The 22,280-nt window shown below is 40.3% G+C and overlaps 4 protein-coding genes across 5 annotated transcripts in view; 1 reads left to right on the plus strand and 3 right to left on the minus strand.

Annotated features, from left to right (window-relative positions):
- Positions 1–1,039: 1,039 nt before the first annotated feature.
- Positions 1,040–5,629, plus strand: LOC110043100 (tRNA (guanine(6)-N(2))-methyltransferase THUMP3-like). Its single transcript, XM_020748515.2, has 3 exons — positions 1,040–2,153; positions 2,768–2,930; positions 3,462–5,629. Exons 1-3 carry the CDS (start codon positions 1,133–1,135, stop codon positions 3,787–3,789), a joined length of 1,512 nt encoding a protein of 503 aa, XP_020604174.2. The 5' UTR covers positions 1,040–1,132; the 3' UTR covers positions 3,790–5,629.
- On the minus strand, positions 4,409–10,257 carry LOC110043216 (uncharacterized). 2 transcript variants are annotated; one of them, XM_020748655.2, is made up of 5 exons: positions 10,156–10,257; positions 9,828–10,086; positions 8,475–8,511; positions 7,193–7,385; positions 4,409–6,377 (listed from the first exon to the last, which is right to left on the minus strand). In XM_020748655.2, exons 1-5 carry the CDS (start codon positions 10,190–10,192, stop codon positions 5,872–5,874), a joined length of 1,032 nt encoding a protein of 343 aa, XP_020604314.2. In that variant the 5' UTR covers positions 10,193–10,257; the 3' UTR covers positions 4,409–5,871. The 2 variants fall into 2 exon arrangements, with proteins under 2 accessions (XP_020604314.2, XP_020604312.2); XM_020748653.2 differs by having other exon boundaries at positions 4,409–6,380.
- Positions 10,258–10,944: 687 nt separating this feature from the next.
- LOC110043115 (DNA polymerase epsilon subunit 2-like) lies at positions 10,945–13,550 on the minus strand. The gene has a single exon (XM_020748528.2). The coding sequence runs from the start codon at positions 13,247–13,249 to the stop codon at positions 11,546–11,548; it is 1,704 nt and encodes a 567-aa protein (XP_020604187.1). The 5' UTR covers positions 13,250–13,550; the 3' UTR covers positions 10,945–11,545.
- Positions 13,551–15,163: 1,613 nt separating this feature from the next.
- LOC110043276 (anaphase-promoting complex subunit 1-like) overlaps positions 15,164–22,280 on the minus strand; it is a 49,039-nt gene continuing 41,922 nt past the window's right edge. Inside the window, exons 52-60 of the mRNA XM_089291385.1 lie at positions 22,205–22,272; positions 22,011–22,086; positions 21,280–21,327; positions 20,682–20,768; positions 19,706–19,801; positions 18,564–18,677; positions 17,707–17,782; positions 16,254–16,382; positions 15,164–15,814 (exon numbers count right to left, since the gene is read on the minus strand). Of these exons, the coding sequence (XP_089147511.1) occupies positions 15,723–15,814; positions 16,254–16,382; positions 17,707–17,782; positions 18,564–18,677; positions 19,706–19,801; positions 20,682–20,768; positions 21,280–21,327; positions 22,011–22,086; positions 22,205–22,272 (786 nt within the window). The 3' untranslated portion in view covers positions 15,164–15,722. The remainder of the gene's footprint in view (positions 15,815–16,253; positions 16,383–17,706; positions 17,783–18,563; positions 18,678–19,705; positions 19,802–20,681; positions 20,769–21,279; positions 21,328–22,010; positions 22,087–22,204; positions 22,273–22,280) is intronic.

A 22,280-nucleotide genomic window follows, 5' to 3' on the forward strand; every position in this document is an offset into this window, starting at 1 on the left:
GAAGGCACTATTAGCAAACCACAACGACTTCGGCAACGAGAACGTCACCAAATAAAAGGTTTAAGCAATGGCTGTGCACCTGCACGTGAAATAACCAAGTTCTGCGGAGTCGGGGGAACGCAAATGGCGACGACTAATGTTTCGAATTCTATTTGGGAATGAAAGCTGTCATTGGGATTTCAGACTAAATCCAATAGGAAATTGAGCAATTTCAGTTTTTAATGGACAAAAACCTTGTACCGGAATAATTTTAGGTATATTACAGCACTTTTTGCATTCCTAAAGATAGCAACAGTTGCCTGAAATAATACTAAAACCATGGGAGCACTAGAAAATAAATTTCAAAGTTCAGAGAAATTGTGCAAACATGAATAAAATTCATCATCAGTTTTATTTCACCGTAACTTTCAAGTGTTTCATGTGCAATTCCACTTTTCTTTCGACATTGAATAGTGTTGTTATATGTACTAGAAATGATATCTTTTGACAAGATATTTTAAACAGTCGCACAGAAGTTTGCAATACGTTGTCAAAAATCTTGGTGCCAAGTTTTTGTCCACTTGTTACTCGAACTTTGGAGGATTCTTTCTTAATTCCAATGCTCAGACGAGCATCCCCGACCTTATCACATGGGAGAAGGAGTCCTCCCTCCCTGGAAGTCTAATCTGGTGTGTATTGCCATGTGAACACTTTCCCGTTCACTTGAGATAGTTTTATAGGCCAAATTCAACAGGAGGGTGGCTAACAGCAGCCCCCCTTGTTATGCTGACTTGGCCTCAAAATGCCGGAAATCCCATTACTGAGGACCTCAATTTTGCCCCTGAACCCCGCTAAAGGAGATCGCCTTCGGTGGTCCGCATCTCGAAGCCCCTTATCCTCTAAAATCCTGTATCCGCCCCAGCTTTATGGTGGTGGCCGGGAAAGCATGGTATGTACGTATTTTGGATAAATGCATAAAAGTGCGAAAGGGACTGGGGCTGGGGATGAACAAACTGATTCAAAGCCAGCGGCGTTTTACCTAGTCAAGTAAGGCTGAGCCATTTATCGACTCGGAATGTTTTTTCATTTTTTCAGATGAAACATCGAAAACTAATTTTCTTCTGGCATAGGTAACGATTGCTCAGTCTATTTCATGATGTTTGCGACACGCAGACTTACTTTCTACTCAAAAATTCGTCATGTTGTACTTGGAAAGTATATGAGATGTTTGTTACACGAAGTATGTACTCGACATGTTCCACTTCGTCCAAAGATGGCGGACGGTTTTAGCGTCGTTGTGTGTGCTACAGTCTCTACTGGTTTAGAATCGGTTGCCGCCAAGGAGTGCAAAGAGAGGCTCAGCTGTAAGTCAATAAGGGAAGGAAGAGGCCGAATCTATTTTGATATTCCAGCAAATTCGTTTTCAGAGTTGAAGTCGCTGAGATCTATCGAGAACTTGTTTGTAGTGGTGAAGGAATTCCAAGAAGACAACAGCGAGGAACTCGATTGTTATGACCCGAATATTCTTGAAAAACTCTACAAACTACCTCAAGATCTTGACTGGAACTTGGCTCTTTCTCTGTGGAAGCAGTTTACGGAGTATTCCGGGATACTTTTAAAAAGTGAGAACCTAGGTGAAAACAATGCACTGAATATTCATGTTACAGACAACAAAACTCAAGCTATCGGCGAGGATAACGGAGATAATGATGGCGAGTCTTCGGTTGACAGCGTTAGAGAAGCCCCAGCTAAAAGAATGAAACACGGGAATGGAGGTTTTGATAATGAGACAACCAACAGTAAGGATGACACTACATTAGTAGCAACTTCAGAAGCACTTTCTGTACCTTTGTCAAGTGACGTTCCTGCAGAGAGTCCAGCCTTGTTACCAAAATTCCGTGTTACATGCACACGTACTGGCAACAGCCATAGCTTCTCATCCCCTGAAGCTGCAGCCAAGTTTGGAGGTGGAATAAATGACTGGTTTGGCTGGCGCGTGGATCTCACCAATCCAGATATAGAAGTTCTCCTCAACATTGTTGATAACAGTGTTGTTGTTGGTATTGCACTGACAAAGGAAACTAGAGGAAAACGGAACATAGCTCACTTTGGTCCAACAACGTTGAAGTCATCAATAGCCTACTGCATGCTCTCATTGGCAAATATTCAGCCAGGTAGGTCGTGACATCTGTCTTGTGTCAGAAGGTCTACAATAGACAGGTGGCAGGATTAAGGGTTGTTGCCATAACCATTCTTGACAACATCCTTGTTGCCAGTACCATTCTTAACCATAAAAAGACTACAAGGTTGCCAAAGTTAGCCAGCTGCCATCCTAAATCACTATCTAATTCATGGTCTCAGCCAGCTACTTTGCTGGGTTGCTCATTTGATTTGTTAGAAATCGCCAACTCAGGCACCTAATCAGCCACCTACTGCATCAATAATGCCGCCTACTTGCACTTCAAAACATTTTGACAACCCTGAGGCTAACCTGAGCCAGGCACACCCCATACCTCTCACCCCTCACCTCAGTTTTAGACTTGCCCCCTTGCATTCTCTAAAGCAACTTGATGAAAGGAGGGTTCGCTAGTTTTGGTTGCCAGGACAAGGTTGGGGCAGCAAAGGTTTTAAATGGGCAACAATTTAGGAGGTTAATAAAATGCTCCTGGTGTGCATGCACCTTGTTAAACCTGAAATGTGATATCACACATATTTTATAGTATATGATACAAACCCTCTTTGATCAAAAAAAATTTGTTGTTGCCACTGATATTGATCGCTTCACCAGGTGAAATTGTGTGTGACCCTATGTGCGGTGGAGGTTCCATCCCTATTGAGGGTGCATTGAATTGGCCTGCATCTTTGCACTTGTGTGGAGACCATCATGATTTAGCTCCTCCTAGGACGTTAGCAAATGTACAGAATGTGGTTAAACAACAGCTGGATGGAAAGTAAGGAAAATCTTAATATAGACTACAGTGTAAGATATAAAGGATTTACCGCTATCCTCAACATACTCCCAACAGCGGGCAGTGGCTTGTAACACCTACTTACCTGTTTGGCACAAATACAATGAAACAGATTAATGTAGAAGTTAGAATTCAGTCTTTGGTCATCTCAGAAAGGACTATTATTTTATATGAAATTTGGATCTTGTCAAGTTACTGACAAGATGCGGCATTTACATTTAGCCAATTTAAACCAAGACTAACACACAGTGGTGAGTTCAGTCAGCCTTCCTAGCGTGGCGTTCTTATACAAGATACTTGTGTTTTAAATTTATTATTTTGTTCAAGGGCAAGTGTACCGGTAAGTGTATTAAGTTTTTTTAAGTGGTTATTTATTAGCAATTAGTCTGATTTTTTGGGGTGGGGAGAGAGGATTTTTGGGTCAAAACTTGTTAAGCAAATTTACCCAAAAAAGATATTTAGGATTAACAACTGCCAAACTGCCATAAGAACTTTTAATTAATTTCTCAACAGGAAAACCCTCCCCCTTGACATTTATCAGTGGGATGTTTGCAATCTTCCTCTCAAATCAAACAGTGTTGATGTCTTCATTTCTGACTTGCCATTTGGTAAGAAGAGTGGATCTAAACATGAAAACTGGAAGCTGTACCCTAAAGCGCTTGAGGAAATGGCACGAGTCTGTCTCACTGAAAGTGGCAGAGCTGTGTTACTTACTCAAGACAAGAGAGTTATGGGGCAGGTGCTTAACAGATCAGCACAATGGAAAAAGGATGTGACTTTGTGGATCAATCTGGGAGGACTTAAAGCGGGAATTTATGTCCTTTCCAGAACTAAAAAGTGAGATTGTTTACTTCTGAAGGGTTGTATTAATTCATGTTAATAGCGAGCTTAAGCAATGACTGCAGGATCCTGAAGACAATGCCTAGTAAAAAGTGAATTTATATTTTACCTTCGAACTTTTCAATTGTCGAGATCTGTTCAGTGTACCAACCTATTGGTCACAGAACTTGCTCAAGCTAAATATGTAACTCCGGCATTCAATTCCAAAAAAACATGTGAAAAATTAGGCACTGCTTTTTTGTGTTCTCCAAAGTATGCAGAACTTACTAGTCATTTCACATTGTTGTTTTGCAGAGGAATGCTAAGAAATGTATTGTAAACATTTAAAACACACATGCACAGCCATTGTTTTACTTATTAAACCTTTTTTGGTGGCATTCTCACAGCCGTTGCCTATGTTGTTTGCTTGAGCTCTCTATAATTAATAATAAACCTGCCTTAGGGTAGCTTTAATTTTAAGTCATTTAGACTTTCTCAGCAGAACAACTAAATTTTGCAGTTTTGTTCTAGTTAAAAATTGCACTTTTATGTCTGACAGGATCTGTTTTCAGACAATCTTAATGTGAACAATGGCCTTCAACTCTCTTTTAGAATATGCCACATGATTGACTAACTCATAATTTATGCAGAATATTTTTATTTACTCAATGGCATTAGGTAATGGATAAAACAAAGTGAAGACATCACTGTTTAAAATCAAATGTCTTGAATACACTTTGATTATGCCATAATTTTTTAAAGATATTCCCCTTAAGTCACAAGTCACTGCGAGAGCTGTAGTGTATTTTGCAAATATATAGTCAAGTAAAAGTGCGAAATAATAGGTAAATCTGCGCAGCAATATTGCATACTAACCCTTGACCATAATAATACTGCCAGCAAGCGTCATAGGCCTGCAATGCGTGCATAACTCACTGAACAAGTATACAAAAAAATTCACCAATAATCTTTCCTTTTGTACTCTGCAGAGTACAGATTCCTGCTAAATTCATTATGTACAACTATTATTTAATTGTTCTCTACTGTTTATCATGGACATAGTTATAAGAAAGCAGTCTTTAGATAATAATTAAAACATACATCTAAGCATGCACTTCCTAGCAGAAAGCCACGTTTTTACAGCGCTATAGAAGCACATATTAAACAAGCTATATGTCACAAATTGCACATCTTCAAAAAGTGTAGCCCAAATTTTTCAAGTTTGTTGTTTGTAATCCATGTTAATCTTCTCCATCCACAACCATCCTTGTTCCTTTATGGTTTATTATTGTCTCTTTGCTGTTTTTCTATCTCAGTAAACTACTATTTCAGGTTTCCTTCAATTTAAAGGTTATTTTGTATGCAGCCAAAATAACTCCATATAGTGTGACTGAGCTCCTTTAAAGTTGTTTGTATGAGATATTTTCAATTTTCCTTTTCTAGCTTGTCACTAACTACCCTTGAAGCAGTTGGTTTCTCCTACATCAAACGAGAGAGTTTCTCTCTCATTTGTAGTGTAGCGTTGGCGTAGGGGAAAGCAACTGCTTGCAGGGTAGTCACTACCTGATTTGATAACATCTCTCCAATACGTATTGCTAAATTATTTAAAATTTTGACCCCCAAAGTCAGTGTCAGTTCTTCCTGTTGTGTTACAATCAATTTATTTTCTAGAATTCTCCTCAAGTGAATTATTCTGTTATAACTTTGTCAGGACATTTTCCTACTATTATAGTCTACGAATCAAGTCGAATACTTTTGTAACCCAGGCTAAAAACTAGGATCTGTCATAAACTTAACGCAGTTCTGGTTTCTATAATTTTTGTGTCTAAAATAAAGTAAAAAGACAAAAACATTAACTGAAATTCAAGGCAGCATGTTGGATACAGTTTACTGCTAAAGAAATTAGTATGCATTCCACATTTGTCATGTTAAGATGTGGGAAATGCTAATTTTTTTCATTACTGATGAGTCATGTTCACTTCAAAAGTGAAAAATAATATTTTATAAATAATGATAAATACAAATTACCAGAAATCCAAAAGACCTTAACCCTATGTAAACTTGACACTGACCAGTGTAAAACATTTATAAGACTAGTTAATTCTTAGTCAAAACCACAGTCAAAACTGCCTCCTGAAGACCATGAATGGTCTGAACCCCATCCTCCAAAACCATGATGTCCAAACCCCCCTACAGTGTGTCCCAACATATATCCCATTGCTGCTCCACCGACGACTCCTGCTGCAGCACCCATCATCATTTTATTGCGGCCACTATGTTGCTGTGGTGGCTGTTGCATATACACTGTCTGTGGCTTACCACCTTGTACGTATGTTGTGTGATGAGCTGGGTTGCCATAGTACTGTTGCTGTGGATATTGACCGGGGGGAGGGGTGGGGTAGTATTGTCCATGAGCCTGCTGTGGGTACCCTCCTGGGGGTTGTTGAGGGTAAGCTTGTGATGGGTAGCTCGGCTGCTGTGGAGCAATTGGCTGAGGATAAGGATTTGGTGCATACCTGGGTGGTGGTGGACCTGATGGATATGGAGGTGGCTGCCCATAGGCTCCCTGTGGCTGAGGAGGCCCTTGAGAGTATGGCGGAGGAGGGCCAGCTACTGATAGAGATAAACAGAAATATTGTTTAACAAATGACTTTGTCAAGAAAAAAAAGTGAATTAAAGTTTTCAGTGATTTAGTAACATGGTAAAGTCTCTATACAAGCCAATTTGCCCATCAGGCCAGTGCTTATCTCTGATTTCTGTAGCATGAAACGACCAGGAGGATTTCTACTACCCATGAATGGGATGCTAGTCCATCACAAGGTAACCCTTAGTACTGAATTTGACCTTACCCATTTATATACCTGGGAGATAGAGAGCCACTGTGAGAGTAGTGTCTTGCCCGAGAACAAAGCACAATGTCCCCACCCAGGGCTCAAACCTGGAACCACTCAATCCGGAGTAGAGCGCACTAGCCTTAAAGTCACAGTGCCTCCCACTATATAAAGGTATATACAGCTACAGCTGTATATATTACTATACTATATGTAGCTACCCTAATAGTCAGACTGCAAACTTTACTCATAATCTATTTCTGCCTTTTCCGATCAGCTGAAAGAGCTTTTCTGTTGAAACAGTGCTCTATTTGGCTCATAAAATTCATGAATAACTATATCCAGGACTCAAGAGGCATATTTTTCATATCCTCACTAGTGATGATATTGCAAACAGTCAGTTGGACTGTATAATATAAATAAAATAATTACACAGTGGTTGAAGATATGAATTTAATTATCTCGTGTTTAAAACAATCTTTTACTAATAAACCCACTGTGCTCATTTGTAAAATATTGTTTATACCATGCGAAAATAAAGTTCATATCTTCCCGCCACTGTGTAATATCCTCTAGTATATAACAATAGCTTACAGGATGAACCTCCATGAACAACAGATGGATTAAAACCAATGGGTGGTGGATGTGCACCTCCTCCAGGAACGCTTGGTGCAGCACCATAAGGAGCAGGGTTAGGTGCAGCACCATATGCAGCAGCATTTGGAGCACCATATGATGGATATGAAGGTCTGGGCACTGGTGGATTCTGTGGCCCACCATATGTAAGCTAACAAAGGAATAAACAAGACAAATCAACAGATAAAATTGCTTTAGTTTCAAGCATCTTTAGAAAATGGCTTCCGTTTCTGACAAAAATTTTGGTTCATGGCAACTTACAAAAAACATGCAGGATTTTTTCGTTACATGTACATTCGAACATTTCTTCCCTTTTAAAGTGTAAAATGAATAATTACCAGTAAACATAAGGCCTTGTGTCCCATGAATTGGGAGGATGAGTGAGTGTGAGTTTATAACGTAATACTAAATACATGTAGCTCAAAATGCACGACAAGGTAAGGATTAGCTTTATGCATTTTATCTTGTAGCTGTGTTGTCCAACCAGACAAATTTTGCACATCTGGCGTTCAAAGGCTGTTTTTAAGAGTGCTTACAGTCTAGTGAAAATCAAAAATTGGAGATGTAAATGAAGCCATAAAATTATCTCAACAGAATCAGGGTCAGAAAAAACAGAACATTTCCAGTTTATTCTGATTCTTGGATTCGGAAGCAGAGGTTGAAGAAATAAATAAAGAATCCCTAAACCCAGAATCAAGCATCATGACTGGTTAGTCCAGTTCTGACCCTTTCTCTGCCAAGCAACCCTATGCTCTCGGAGAGAGGGACTCTGTCTCCAAGAGCATAGCAATGTGTGACAGAGAGAGGGCCAGAACTGGACTACATGATTGGTTAATTCTTCCACTGCTTCCCACTTCCACAATGCAGTTTTCACTAGGTCATAACCAACAGAGTCATAAGTGGAATCGACTTAAGTTCTACTTCTGACTTCGTTAGTTTGATCTTAACTAGATTATATCAGTAGTCACGCTGCACTTCTGATTACGACCCTGACTACAACTGATAACCAATCTTGTCTACGCTCATCCAGTCAGATGAAAACAACCAATTTCTAGCTTCTGCATTACATAGTTGTTAGAGTGCCTAGAAAGTGAAGACCTAAGACCCCCTAGAAAACAAAGACCCCCAAGAAAATGAAGACCCCCTAGAAAATGGAGAGCTCAAAAACAAAGACGTCGAAAACAAAGACCCCTCGAAATCCTAACGTTAAGTAAATTAAGGCACAACATTCAGGACTTACTGGAACCTGAGCTTGCTCTAAGAGTGAAATCCATTCCCTGTTTTTAATAAAAGAGGAAAGTCTTATTAATAGTTATCACAAAGAGTAGGGCATGGAGTTCCCGGTGTTGTGGCCTGGTCTTGTTCCGAAATTACATTGGGGGCATCTGTAAAAATAAATCCTCATTCGTTGTAAACTGCTCAATTGCAGTCTGTCTAAGACCCCCGCAAAGTGTTGAGCATATGGAAATGCGCTATATAAATACCGTTATTATTATTATTATCAATAATCAAGATAATGTCATTTTTGCAACTTATATGAAACTTATATGAAACTAGTCAGATTAGTCAGGTTTTCTGAGGAAGACAAATTAGGTGAAACACATTATTATTATAATAATAACATATGTTAAGATTTGTGCAATGTATAATATTTGCTAAAAGTCATCTGCCCTCTCTCCTACAGAGACATGCATGTTTTATTAAGTTGATCAGTCTGTTGACATAAAATTGTCTTCCAAGGAAAAGATGTTTTGGTCAGCCAGTCATTCAGCCTATTTACTTACGAGTTTCATCAACAGTAACATGGCTTTCATTGAGCTACAGGAAACCTGGACAAAATGTTTGCAAGGGCCTTTTCTCATTACGCTAGAAGCAGGAAAGAATATTATGTTATTCCTCTCTCTCCCTTTTCAGTGTTGTGTATATAAAGAAAAAAGGGCTCCTATTACTATGTATGTAGACATTTATGTGAAATTAATTAGGGAATTGGGGGGGGGGGGGCAGGGTAGGTTTGATGTTCCTCTCCAAGGGGGTGAGTGGGGGCTCATTTCCTAAAACAGTGGCCGGTAATCGAGCCTAGGGGCAGGGCAAAGCAGGTGTCCAGTTCATGGCAATCATTCTGCATGAACAAGTTTTTTTGAAGAAGATATTCATACATAATGTAGAACTACAATCCTGGTTACTCAAGTGGCTCCCCCCCTCCCGATATCACCTGTTTACAAGCCAATTTGTCAATCAGCTTGCGGAGCAATTAGGTTTCTACCCGGTTTCTCACTGGGATTTTATGGTAAATAAATCCTCTCAATTCTGCCTAACCAACGTACTATTCTCTGCCTCTTAAACCAGAGCACTTTCGTCCGCTTTTCAGGTTTTCCAAGCACCTTCAGTGATACCAACATACCCAATTTAATTTGGTAAGCTTGACTTTATAAGCTTATCCTACAAAAGCGCTTTGGAGAGATATTTGCTTTCGTTCTGTATCTTCAAAAATCTTTCTCTCTTTAGCATATTGTCACGAAAAGTAAGATTATCAAGGAAAACAGGTCGACATGACAAATACAAGCTAAGCTTGTCCAAAAAGTTTGTTTTATACCTTGCGTCACTCTCCGTTTCTGCGTAGAGGTACCATGTCCGCTCAGGCGACGAAACACAGAACATAGCATTGATATCACTGTCTTTAGGTGGTTTAACCCCTTCTCCAACGGCATGGCCAACGTTTATTCGACGACATTCTGTTTTCATGTGAATTTTTCCATCGCATTCCTTGTCTTTCGAATCCTGATAATACGAGAACACGCCATCTTGGTACAAAACGAAGTATCTTCTTTTCCAAGAGTTCTTGAAAAATCCACCTAGAATGAGCTTAGCATTAGTGTAGTTCCCCTACAACGACTTTTTGTGCTTGTTTGCAAAATACTTACTTAGTTTGTGGAGATATCCCGCTTTTACGGTTCCCATGTTTCACAACAGCTACGTTTGCCTCTACGATGAAGGAAGACGAATGACTTGTAACTATGCTGGAGCTAAAAATAGATCTCATCCGTGACTAATCCCATGTTTGCGTGACGCAAGGTAATGACGACTTATGACGTCATTTTATTTTTTCCCATACATCAATAATTCTTATTTCTTAGCTTTCTCCTTCATGATCAGTATATTATGTTCCGAAAGATAAACGGTATTTATAAAATCAAACGTAATAATAATATTACCATGTGTAATAAGAAGGCAGCTTTCTTGGAATTTTAATTTTTTCTGTTGAAACCACTTTTTGTCAAATTGCAAAAAATGTTCATGAAAAGGGAAAAGAAAAGGATGACTGCTTCAATCTTTTTGGGTTTGAATTTCCTGCATACCTTCATTTATGATTTTGTGGAATTTATGATCAAGTGATTTTGTGTGTTTACCTGATAAATTTTTTGCAAAAATAAAGGGAGCTGTTTTAAAAAACCTACAAAGGTTGCATGGTTGAATTTTTATGGACATCAGTATCAAAATAGTTGCCAAAAGAGATGCTTTGTCATCTAGCATACAATTCTCTAACTTCTTCAAATCATCATAAAATCTCACACTTCAACCTGTCTTGAAAATTTCTAGTATCAAGTTTCAATGACCATATTTTAGTGATGGGGAGGTCATGCGATAGATATCCACTGACATCATAAAATAGGTAGCATAAAAAATAGGTGATATCACAGTAAAGTAATAAGTTTTTCTTTTTTGCTGGGCATTATTTTTCTCATTAATACAACACCTTGGCAAATGCCTTTTCTTCAAAAATCAAACACTACAATTTCATATTCACTCAAACACATGCAATTCTTACATGCAATTCTTGTTGCCTGCCAACTTAACAGGACTCAGTTATCAACTAGCTGGTTGCATATATACATTTTGTCTCATTTAGTTCCTAAACATCATGACTAGTTGTACTTGAACACATAACCAGTCTAACTTTCATTTGTTTATGAATCCTCAATGTTTCATTCTGTCCAAGATGCTTGTTGGCTTGGTAACAACTCTGCTGATTAACTTTGAGTCTTGTTTCAACAACAGCAGCTTTGATTATTATTACTTAATAATCCTTTGGTTTCTCAGCAATTCTTTGTGAGTACTTTCTCCCTGATCTCAGTTCTTTAACATTAACTATACTTCAACAGGAAAGACCTACAACTTGGTGCCGATAAGGGAAATATATTGAAACTTCTCTTATCAAAAGCCTTGAGTTCCTTATTTACATATTTTTACAATCATGGTTTAAGTTTCCTTAAATCCACTGAGTTTTCCAGAATGAAGCGTTTATACAGAATACTAGTCAGTAATTTTGCAGTCCTCAAGCTCTCTGGTTGAAGGCCAGTACACTTTGAATGCAAACTCATTTCTAGCAAAGGAACTGGGATTTGTACAAGTGCATTCTAAACTAGAGCAGGTATAAGGATCATACTTGTCGGCCAAAATCATGAGATCTGGAACTGGATACACCCTGAGGGAGTGGTCCTGAGTCCAGTAAATAGGCCTTACATGGGGTGGGATGGGGCAAATGTGTGCTTGTGCTAAGATTGTCTTCACTAACTGCACAGGGATGTCTTTCAATTCTGTGGGTAAATTAATTGAGTTACGACACATCTTGTTCACAAGGTCTTCTCGAAATACAATGATCTCCTGTGTGCAGTACTGAATCCTGCATGGGTTGGTCGTAAATACACTGAGAGGGACCTTTTCAGTGACTGCTGAAGTGAATATAGAAGGAATTGGTGGTCTTGGAAGAATGTTACCAGGTCCTGGGTCTTGTGGTCCAGGCACGAACACAAAGCGACTGTTTTCTATTAATGGTGGAAACTCTGCCACCAGTTTGGCAAAACCTTGGAATGACCTTTTTAGAGTGTGATAGTGACTGGGGCCATGTGGTTCAGAGGTGAAGTTACCACACAGAATGAACATGGCTGGGGGCATTGTAGAGTAACCTGAGAACAGCGCACGCAGCTTCTCCATGACCCTGGGCTGGTCTAACCAAACATCTGACAACATCACAAACATGGCATTGTGATTTTCTCTCTCCACGGCTTTAAGCTTTACTGAAGCCTTCAGGCTGGTGGAGGAAGGACCGCCAAAAAAGTTGACACTGCCGAAGTGATTCCTGGTCACCTGACCAGGTTCTGCTGGGGGAAAACCCAAAGCCTTGATGCGAAACACGCCCTCTTCATAGGTCCCTTCTGCAAGCACAAAGCAGTTTTCTGTGTAGAGGCCTGTGTGAAAATTAGCCTGTCTCAAGTCAAGTTCTACAACACCAGTAGGGTCCTCCAGGTAGTATTTCCCCTCCTTAATCTGTGTCATCATGCCCAGTACGATAAGTTGCCCCAAGTTAGCAGTGCTCCCCAGCAAGAACTCCACTGTCTTGAGAGCAAATTTCTCGGCCACTTGACTTTGGTTAGCTCCTTCTACCACGGGCGAAAACAACTCGTGTCTCATGGTCCTCTGATGAAGGATGTTGTACCTTTCTCTAAACACCTCCGATTTGGCATTCGGATTATTGGCGTGCAGCGACACGGAGCCACCGCTCGGGAGAAACTTTTTCCTGTCCGGATTAAACGTGAACCTTGGCACACTGAAAGCATCGATGATGGTGAAAGCTTTGTCGTTGTCGTCTTCAGAAGACTGGCTGCAGTCTTGAACAGCTTGCTCGGCGATTTCACGGTCGACGAGTGAAGAAGTCAATGGCTGCTTTTGGACGCCTTCTACTATTTTATCGAGCCAATCTTCCAGCTCAACTTCAGTCAAGGGACTCAAAACCTCTGTGAGGAATTTTGATGCGTCTGTCTTGAGCGAGAGGCCGTGTAATTTGAACGTAGAAACTATCTTTCCTCGAACGGTGGCAGCCATTTTTTTTCGTGTCGTCGAAAATGGCGCGAAAAGTTTGTAGTGCCAATCTGTACGCGCGGCGTCATCAAGAGAGGGACTGGAGTTTACTTGAGAAAATCCGCTGAAGACTGGGGTAAAAGTAGGCACGCATTGCATAATTGTATCTTCAGGTAATGCAGTTGAAAACCTTTCAGCGTAAGGGATGTCACAGAGTGAATTGAACAATTTGTTATCGTCCGCGGAAGCTATTTATTATAAAAAAAAGGATTATAATGAAAGACATGACCTGACATGCAAAAGAGATAGACTAGTACATTAAAACTGGACAAACCATCACTAAAAACATTCCTTTACTAAATTAAGCGTACTAAGCTTGTAATCAATGTGGAATCGTTGTCTTTGTCGGGCAACCGATTTACAAATACAATCTTATGAATTTAAAGAAAAAAGAAAAAACAGCATCTAGCAAAGGAGACAGCAGTACTTAGCAAATGGCACCGTACTTTCTTAGGTTCAAGTTATCAGTGTCAAATTTCTCACAATATCGTTGACACTAATGAAGGAAAAGTTTTGGAAATTTCAGTCTAACCTCTCCAAAACGGCCACTTTGGAGACAAGGGAAAATCGTTTGCGTTGTGGAGAGGTGGTGGAAAGGAAGAGTGAATGTATGGACTGTCCACCAGGACCAGAAAAAGTGGCTCTTGCGGAGAGGTTACCGTTGTAGAAAGGTTAAAATAAGAGTGAATGTGTGGACTGTCCACGGGAGAAGAAAAAGGGTGGCCGTTGTAGGGAAGTTGCCGTTAGTGGAGGTTCGACTGTAGTAAAGGATGACCGAAAACAAATAATATTATATGGCTGAACTGGTCCGCGTTGAAAAGGACAATAATGATTCGTCTCATCCGCGGTCTGAATTTTGCAATACGGACCTCTAAGATGGAGCGCTGAGATTGAGCGCTACGATGAAGCTCTGAGGTGAACCCCCCATATTGACCTCTAAGATGAAGCGTCATTATGGACCACTCACGAATAGCTGTTATTGAAGTTATCAGCGGTTTGACATACAAACGAGGCGAAAGGGTCAATTTTGCTTTGTATTAACCCGTTCGCCTCGTTTGTATGCCTTTTTAAACAAAGGAATATTTGACTGCAGACTCAACTGTAATAACAGCTATTAATTTCGGCGAATTGTTGTTTCAATTCATTGCACAAACTAAACAAAGTTCTTTTGTAAAGTAGAAAACGTTTTACCCTCATGTTTAGAGGACAAAAGCGGCGTGAGAAACCTGAATAAATTGAGACCTTTCGCGCACGCATTCACCAAGAGTGACTCACGAAGACCCATCAATTTATCAGCAGATTAAAACGAGCAATTATAATACTTCATTGAACTAAATTGTTCGATCAGTATTTGCGAAGTTTACAACCTGCCAAAAAAAAAAAAACAAACAAAACAGAGCTCGGCCAAAGTTTCTCCAATACTGACCACACGCCAGTCCAATAACATATATGTATTGTCAGGTAACCAAATTCAACAAACTAGTGCAGTGAAAAATAGTATATCACATCCGGCAATGAAAAACCAAGATCTAAACTGTTGTTTAGGATCGACAAGAACTCGCTTTTCTGATAGAGCGGTTTTCAGTTGAGTGTCGAAAGTAATCAGACAATTACTTTGGTTTTGGTTTTGGTTTTACGATAGTTTTAGATTGGCTGAGTACTCCAATTGGTAAGTAATTGGTTTGGTTTTCGTTTTACGACACTCAATTGAAAACCGCTCAATTCGCTTAGGGACGACTAACGCTCAATATGACAGCTGCATTAATTTCAAACGTATCAATATAAAATTCCTCACAAACTAGCGTGAATCGTTTCTGGGGCTTGCGGAGTAAAAAAATGGACGGGGCTCGTTGGGTATATTTTGGGTAAACTTAAAAAATGCGTTCTCGTTATCGCTTATGTTTTCTTTTAACTAATTCTTTATACACGTGATCATTCAAGAACTCGAGCGCAGCAATTTAAGAACGTTTAAATAAATGGTTTGACAAAGACACTAAAACAGTTCAAAATCAATAAGAAAAACAACTGTAAATATTTATTTCATCTTCTACAATTACTTGTTTCTGTAGCAGACAGATAACGGCCTGCCTTCGATTTAGCCTGTTCAAAACTTTACTATTCCCATGCTCGCCGATTTGCGCCAAAGAGCGAAATGGAAGCAAACGAGAAAGGAAAAAAGGAGAAGACACTGGGGTGAGTGTTCGCTGTTTCGCTATCCCAAGTCCTCTCGATTTATTTTATTCTCGTTGTCCGATCCGGAGATCGGACGAAGTAATGAATTGAACATTTCCGAGTTACCTTTGTCTCTGTTTCAAAACGAGTCCCCGTGCAAAACCTTTCATATGAAAATGAACCTGTAGAGGAAACACATTTTCATACGAATGGATTCGCGCGAAGACTCGTTTGAAGAAAGGCAGGGCTTAACTCCGTGTCTGATTTACAGACGAGTCTGCGGACAGAGGATCGATCAGTCTTTATAACTCTTGATGTTTTCGACGTTAATCGTTCCAGTTTGTTCGAGTCCACTGCGCACCAGTGACAATCTTTCTCTGCGCAGGTATGAAGCTGGGAACTAGCTCTGAGCCTGCAGTCGCAGTAACGCAGTCATTGCCAAAGGGAGATCAGCCACGTCCTGAAGCATCACGGGTAGACTAGGAACGCTACCTATGGAGACAAAGAATTATGGGAAAAAGATGAGACGGCTATTATAATATATGAAGAACTGAGAAAGTGGGAAAGGGTTTCATGTAAGGCCATGTCTCAATGAAGAATTGCAGTAAGTCAATAGATAAGGGACCTCACTAACTCTTCACACGTTTCCATTTACTTGCCAGGCCAGGTTACCTGGTCGGGTTTTTGAACCGAGACCCTTTACTCTGTAAGACTAAGAAGCCCAACAATAATGCTTGGAAGTCGTAGAAGAATGGAACATTTGAGGGGGTGGAGACGGCTAACGATAGCGAGGATCTTGGCATCCAGTGAAACTTCCTAAACATTTGTTGACAAATCCAGTTAAGGTGTCACGGTTTTTTAAAATTGCAATCGGTTATCTAACCAAATAACCGGTGGAAACTCCTCAGTACACGACTCACGAACACATCACCTTGCTGGATAGAAGACGGCAAACCGTGTGGCAATGGAACTTCATGGTAAACGGCAAAGCAGCACATGGCAGGACAGAAACTGCGTTTGTGTTCCTCGGCACTGTAACAGGATCTTGCTGATATTGAGTCTACAAGAAAAGACAGCATTAGTTCAATTACTTTTGAGCCCTTGTGCAAACGTAGCCGTAACAGTAGTAGTCTGTTAATTTATTAAAACACTGTAAAATCTTCATAAATACAACAGCTACAGTAAGCTAAATCCTACTTAGTTAAAATAATAGAAGAGCTCTTTCATAAGATTAGTGTGCAGGGCCTGACGAACTGTTTCTATAGAATCGGTTGATGTCATTTATGAAACGCCCAAGGGCTATCTACCTTTGGAAACGGAAAGAGTGTCGACCTAAGGGCCCATTAACCGATCTTTTCGAACCGTTGCTGAGGAAAATTTATTCTCATATAACCTCATCATTTTTAGCTAGTTCAGAGTTATTTCATGTGTTTTAACTTTTTCATGATTAGTAACACTAGTGATGACGTCACCAGGCCACGCCCATGGTCATGTGACTAATACTGAAAAAACGCAAAGGCTCCCAGGCAAATTACTTTATCGGGATTTTTTTCATTGATTTGATATTTTACTTTAAATCCTCATTACGCTATGCATAGATTTTGTTTTATTTCTAAAAGGTCAGATTTTGAGAGAATTTCAAAATATTAAAAAATGCGTAATTTTCTCAAAAAAGCATGATTTTGAAAAAGGAATGCATAGTTATCTTTCCAAAGTTGGCTTTGATCGAAATCCGTCGAAAAAGGCTGGATTTAATGAAAAACCGCGTTTCGTTTAGTATTTAAAGAAACCGGAAGTGCGCCCGATATATATTGGAAGTTACCCTATCAGCGCGTGCGCAATTTACAATATCAGCGCACTTCGGTAAGATCAAACAAAGCCACACAGAGTTAGTTTTGACCCTCTATTGCTCTTGTTTTCCTGTCTTCTTCTTATTTTGTCTCTGCTTGTACTTTTTTTACTTTGCATTTTGTGAAACACGAAGAAAAACATCTAAAATGTTAGCGAATTTGGAAGTTATTGAGTTGTTTTTATTTTCCGCGCTCAGGCTGACGTAAGTAACCGGAAGTGAAATTTCACCTCCTTAACAACGCGCGCGGGCGCGCGCATAAATCGGTTAATGGGCCCTTAAGAAAAAAATATCGTTATCCGATAAATAAGACTTCAAGACCACTAAGAAGGCCACGCTGGTAGACAAAATATCCGCTAAAAATCGCAGGCTCAGTCATACATTCTGATCGCAAAAATAATGCAGATTTTTTTGTGATTTCTTTTATGTAGTTTTGCAATCTGAGCACATTCTGACTCTAAAACTAGAGCTGGGGCATTATAAAGTCTAATACCTGTTTATATGTGTAGAACTGTCACAATGAAACTAAGCTTACCTTTCAGCATAAGGCGATCGATGGATTCTTCCAAAAGAAACTTGTATTCTTCGATGAAGTCGGCGTTAACGAGAGGCTATGAAGAAAATGAATTACAATTTTAGTGAACTCTACCTTGATGTTAATTATTTATCTTGTACCCAAGAAGTGGAAACAAATTTAACACCAATGTAATTTACTTAAGGTCTCATCTGGTCTTCAATCTTGTTGGTTTGTAGTTCGTCCAAGAAGAAGTTGGCTGGGCCATTTCGTTAAACGAGGTTTGCATTAATGACAAAGTACACTGTTACTTCCAAGGGCATAGACCCATGCAACACTACAGGAATATGAGGTGAGGTTTAAGTCTGCATACGAGCCTAGAGGCCCGCCAGACCGATGCTTATCTCCGGTTTCAGTAGCACGAAACGACTAGGAATATTTCTACTCCCCCCTGGATGGGATGATAGTACAAAGCGGGGTTACCCTCCAGCATTAAATTCGCCGGTACCTATTTATACACCTGGGTGGAGAGATGCATTGTGAAAGTGACTAAGTGTCTTGCCTAAGAATGCTTGGTCCCCGGCCAGGGCTTGAACCCGGACCGCTCGATCGGGCGTCGAGGGCGCTAACCATGAGGCGCCCGCGCCTCCCACATTACAATTTACCAGTGCAACAAACTTAACCTAACTGACAATCCATTTTAGTGTTAAATGAGGGAGCATGTTAATCGCAAGTCACCCCACTCTCACGAGAAACCTACACCATTAACAAAGTTGCCTGAAGAGTTACAAAAGAGATACTGGGGGACCAGTCTTGCTCAAGAACAATGGCGAAGGTTTCAACATCTAGAACCTGCGTGTTAGTAGCACAAAACATACCTTCCTGAGCATGCCCCTAGAAATTCTTGGAAACGCATTCCTGTAAAAAGTCAGCACTAACTTCATCTGCCACACAGAGGCCGGATCAGGTTGACATTCCAGGTTATGGATAATCTACAAGAAGAGAGCCAGGATAATAATTTGCTTCAATTCACCAAACTTTATTTTACTCAAAGCACGTGAATGGGGAGGTGTAGTCTGAGGGTATGGGCACTAGTGCGCTCCCGTAAGCCGTCGGCATTCTGGCGGGAGAAACGCAAACTCGTTCCCAGAGATCGCCATCTAACGAATCGAGACCTCTGAGAGAAATTGGAAGTGAGCCAGCAATAGTCACTACGGTTACTTGATCCACGCATGTTCAGAAACCGTTGTTAAGCTTGAACGCATGAGCACAATCAAACCAGAACCGGAATTTTCTGGCTCCGGTTTCGTCGAGCGTACAGTCACAGCTGACCGAAAACGCACGGACTTTAGGAACGAGATTGGGTGAAACGTCGAAGTCGAAATGCCTTGTCAATGACTTTACGTAACCACGCCGAGGGCAGCCAACTTAAAAATTCCACTTTTAATTCTAGGTCTGTTCATTGTGTTTATTGGTGTCAGAACTATCCCCAGCTCAACATGTGATGAAGGCTTTCATTTCTTAATAGAAGTATTGATAATTTCCCTTCGTGGTTATCGTTTTATAGAAAACGAACAATATGGTCCTTTCACGTTGTTGTTTTGAAGAGAACGGCATAGAAACGTATCAAGATTTACAACGCACGTGTCTAGCCATTGTTCTTCGTACCAAATTTTTTCTGTTTGTCAACTTTGTCTTCACTGTCGTCACAGTAGTTTACGTAACTCGCTATTATTCTCAGGTAACTCGACTTATTTTCTCTGCTTCGGTACAAAGACGAAAGGAAAATTTTTTGGGATATATTGGGCTTTCTTGGAAAGTCTTTCTAAGGAATATTTCCAATTCAACCCTTGTTATCGAGTGTGCTACTCTGTGGCAAAAGGTTTAAAGAAAGTGACGTGGGACAGCAACTTATTTGCTATCTCTCCAAAAGTAAGCGAGGAACGATTTAAAGAGACTGCTGTTATAGAAACAAAACAAAACAAGAAACAGTTCGCTAGTATGCACCGGTCTACAATACCTGCCACATGCGCAGTAATGTCATCAGAACTTCAGGTTTCTCCTCTGTGACAGTTTCAACCAAAGCAGACGCAATGAACGAGCTCAACTTTCTCTCCTTCGAGGAACGAAGTGGAAAATTGGGAAAGAAAATGATTACTGAGGTAGAATCTCTATAGAGCTGTCTATAATATTCCACAATTCGATCATGTACCTGTAATGTTACTTAGAGCGGTTTTTAATTGAGTTGGAGCAGTATGTACTACACACGAGCTAAATGGCTCATAATATCTCCGGTTTTTGTAGCATGAAGCGACTAAAAATATTTCTACTCCCCCCTGGATGGGATGCTAGTTCATCGCAGGGTTACCCCAAGCATTGAATTCGCCAGTACCCATTTGTACACCAGGATGGAGAGAGGCACTGTGAGAGTAAATTGTCTTGCTCAAGAACACAACACAATGTCCATGGCCAGGGCTCAAAACCGGACCGATCGATCCGGAGGCGAGCGCACTAACCATGAGGTCCCGGAAAAGTAATTGGTTCTGCACTCCCTACGCTACACGATTGGCTTATAAACTGATCGCGCCAGTTTTTGGTAAAACCAAAACCAATCCTGATGCGTTCGCACACGTTTTCACACGCTTGCGTCAGCTACATGCAATTACTTCGAATTTTGATTTCTTCACTATATAGTCTTTCATGCTAGAGTGATTTTCTTGGTTTTGGTTTCTACACTCAATTGAAAACCGCTCTAATTTGAGGTTGTTTTACACCACATAGGTAGCGAAATAAGCGCTTTACGGACTGGCATTATGTTGGCCCGCCTGTAAATGTAATATTAACTGTAACAAGTGTGAATTTAAATTAAGAATAAGAGATTTAGCCTGTGCAAGAGAAAATGCCGGAGTTTGAAAAATTGGCATGCTTAATTCCTCTACTGTTCTTGTCAGTTGTTTTTCTCCTGAATTATCTCAGTCTCTTTCCCGTCAGCTTACCCTGTCGTTTGAATTATCTTTGTCACCGAACAACTCTGCCAGCGCTATGAGGTTCGGATCTGATGAAAAGCTCCGCACCACCTCTGTCTATTTAACAAAGAAAGAGAAAACGTTCCTAGTGATGTTGCATAGTTTTATCGAAGCACAGTCACTAAGTATTTAGAATTTAACCGTACAGACAAAAGATTCTTGAAGTATTCCTAGAAGCCAATAAGGCCAGAAACTCGAGCAACACACTGACGCACTCAAAACACACGCTTGTACACACAAGCACGCTTCCCGCTTCCTCGCGTGAATACCGTTTCCCGCGCTACGGGTGTCCCGGATGTCTACAGAACACTACAATACCAAAATGAGAAAAGAGAGCTGTTACAAAGAAAAAAAATAACAAAATATTTTCATGGAGTTACGCGCAGGTTTCTGGTTGTTTAGATAAAGACTGACATAGTGGTAGAAGCTAGTGTGTAAACAGTTCGAGTACCGTACTGGAGTTGTCCAACTGATTAAGTATTGTTCACATCGACATCAAACTTCAGTGCAGTTTTATAGGTTATCGAATTTTCATTCTGACATCAACAAAATCAAAGTGGCTTCTTACCTGATCCGTTTGCGCAGCAAAAGTCTTGGCAAGGATGTTACGATGTCCCTAGTGAACGTGAAAAGTGTCTAATGTAACTAAACAATTCTACAACTTTTTTTGACAAGCGTCAGATGCAAGGTAAAGAAAAACCTGTACACGATGCTACCTAGTCCAACATATAGTACGACTACCGTAAAATCCAGGCTATAGGCCATGGGAGTATAACTTCGCACGGGGTATTGGGTGGGCGGGGAGGAAGGAAGTCTTGTTTCCGATGGAACTTGCAAGCGAAAATGGTTAACTTTTGAAAATAGTAAATAGTTAACGATGTCGAAAAAGTTGCTGACTATGCTGATTCGCTTATTTTCATAATGAACTGCTTTCTACAAGCCTGGCTTATCTGAACTTACAAGCAGTAAAAAAGTTTCAAATGAGCTGAAAAGACCTCACTACTTTTGTTGTGTATATCAAGTTGTTCTTATGCTAACTAGTGGCATTTGAATGAGAAAAGCAGAGGTCTGTATCAAAACAAGGTCACCTCCAGCCTCGCTTGCATTCATAGGCCAGGTAACTAAGCACACAACTGTAAAATGGACTTTTGGCCTACTAGAAACGCCTTGTAAGAAAACGTCAAAAATCATTTTGAAACCCTGAATAATAGCTGTTGCATTGAGGCAAGCGTCTCTGTCCAACCTTCGGGTTCTGGCCAACAGAAGATTCATTGAACCACCACGAATTGCAGCACTCACCTTAGGATCATCGGCATAAGTCAAAAAACCAGTTCTCCTCTTCACGAATAACGTACCCTGGTTGGCCGTCAGCAAACTGTGAATAATAACAGTGAAAACACTCCAAATTAGTCAACAAATCTCTTCTCCAACCCCCAACCCCATCCCCCCACTCCCATTTCCTAAAGAGACAACTGCTTGAGTAACTCTCTTACCTTGCACTGCCTTTGTTTTCTGTAAAATCTATTGTAACAGGCCAATACCGCAAACCAGCCACACGGATCTGAGATA

The sequence above is a fragment of the Orbicella faveolata genome, unplaced genomic scaffold (assembly GCF_042242905.1).
Source record: "Orbicella faveolata isolate gen_17 unplaced genomic scaffold, um_ofav_v1 contig_24, whole genome shotgun sequence".
NCBI lineage: Eukaryota > Metazoa > Cnidaria > Anthozoa > Scleractinia > Merulinidae > Orbicella > Orbicella faveolata.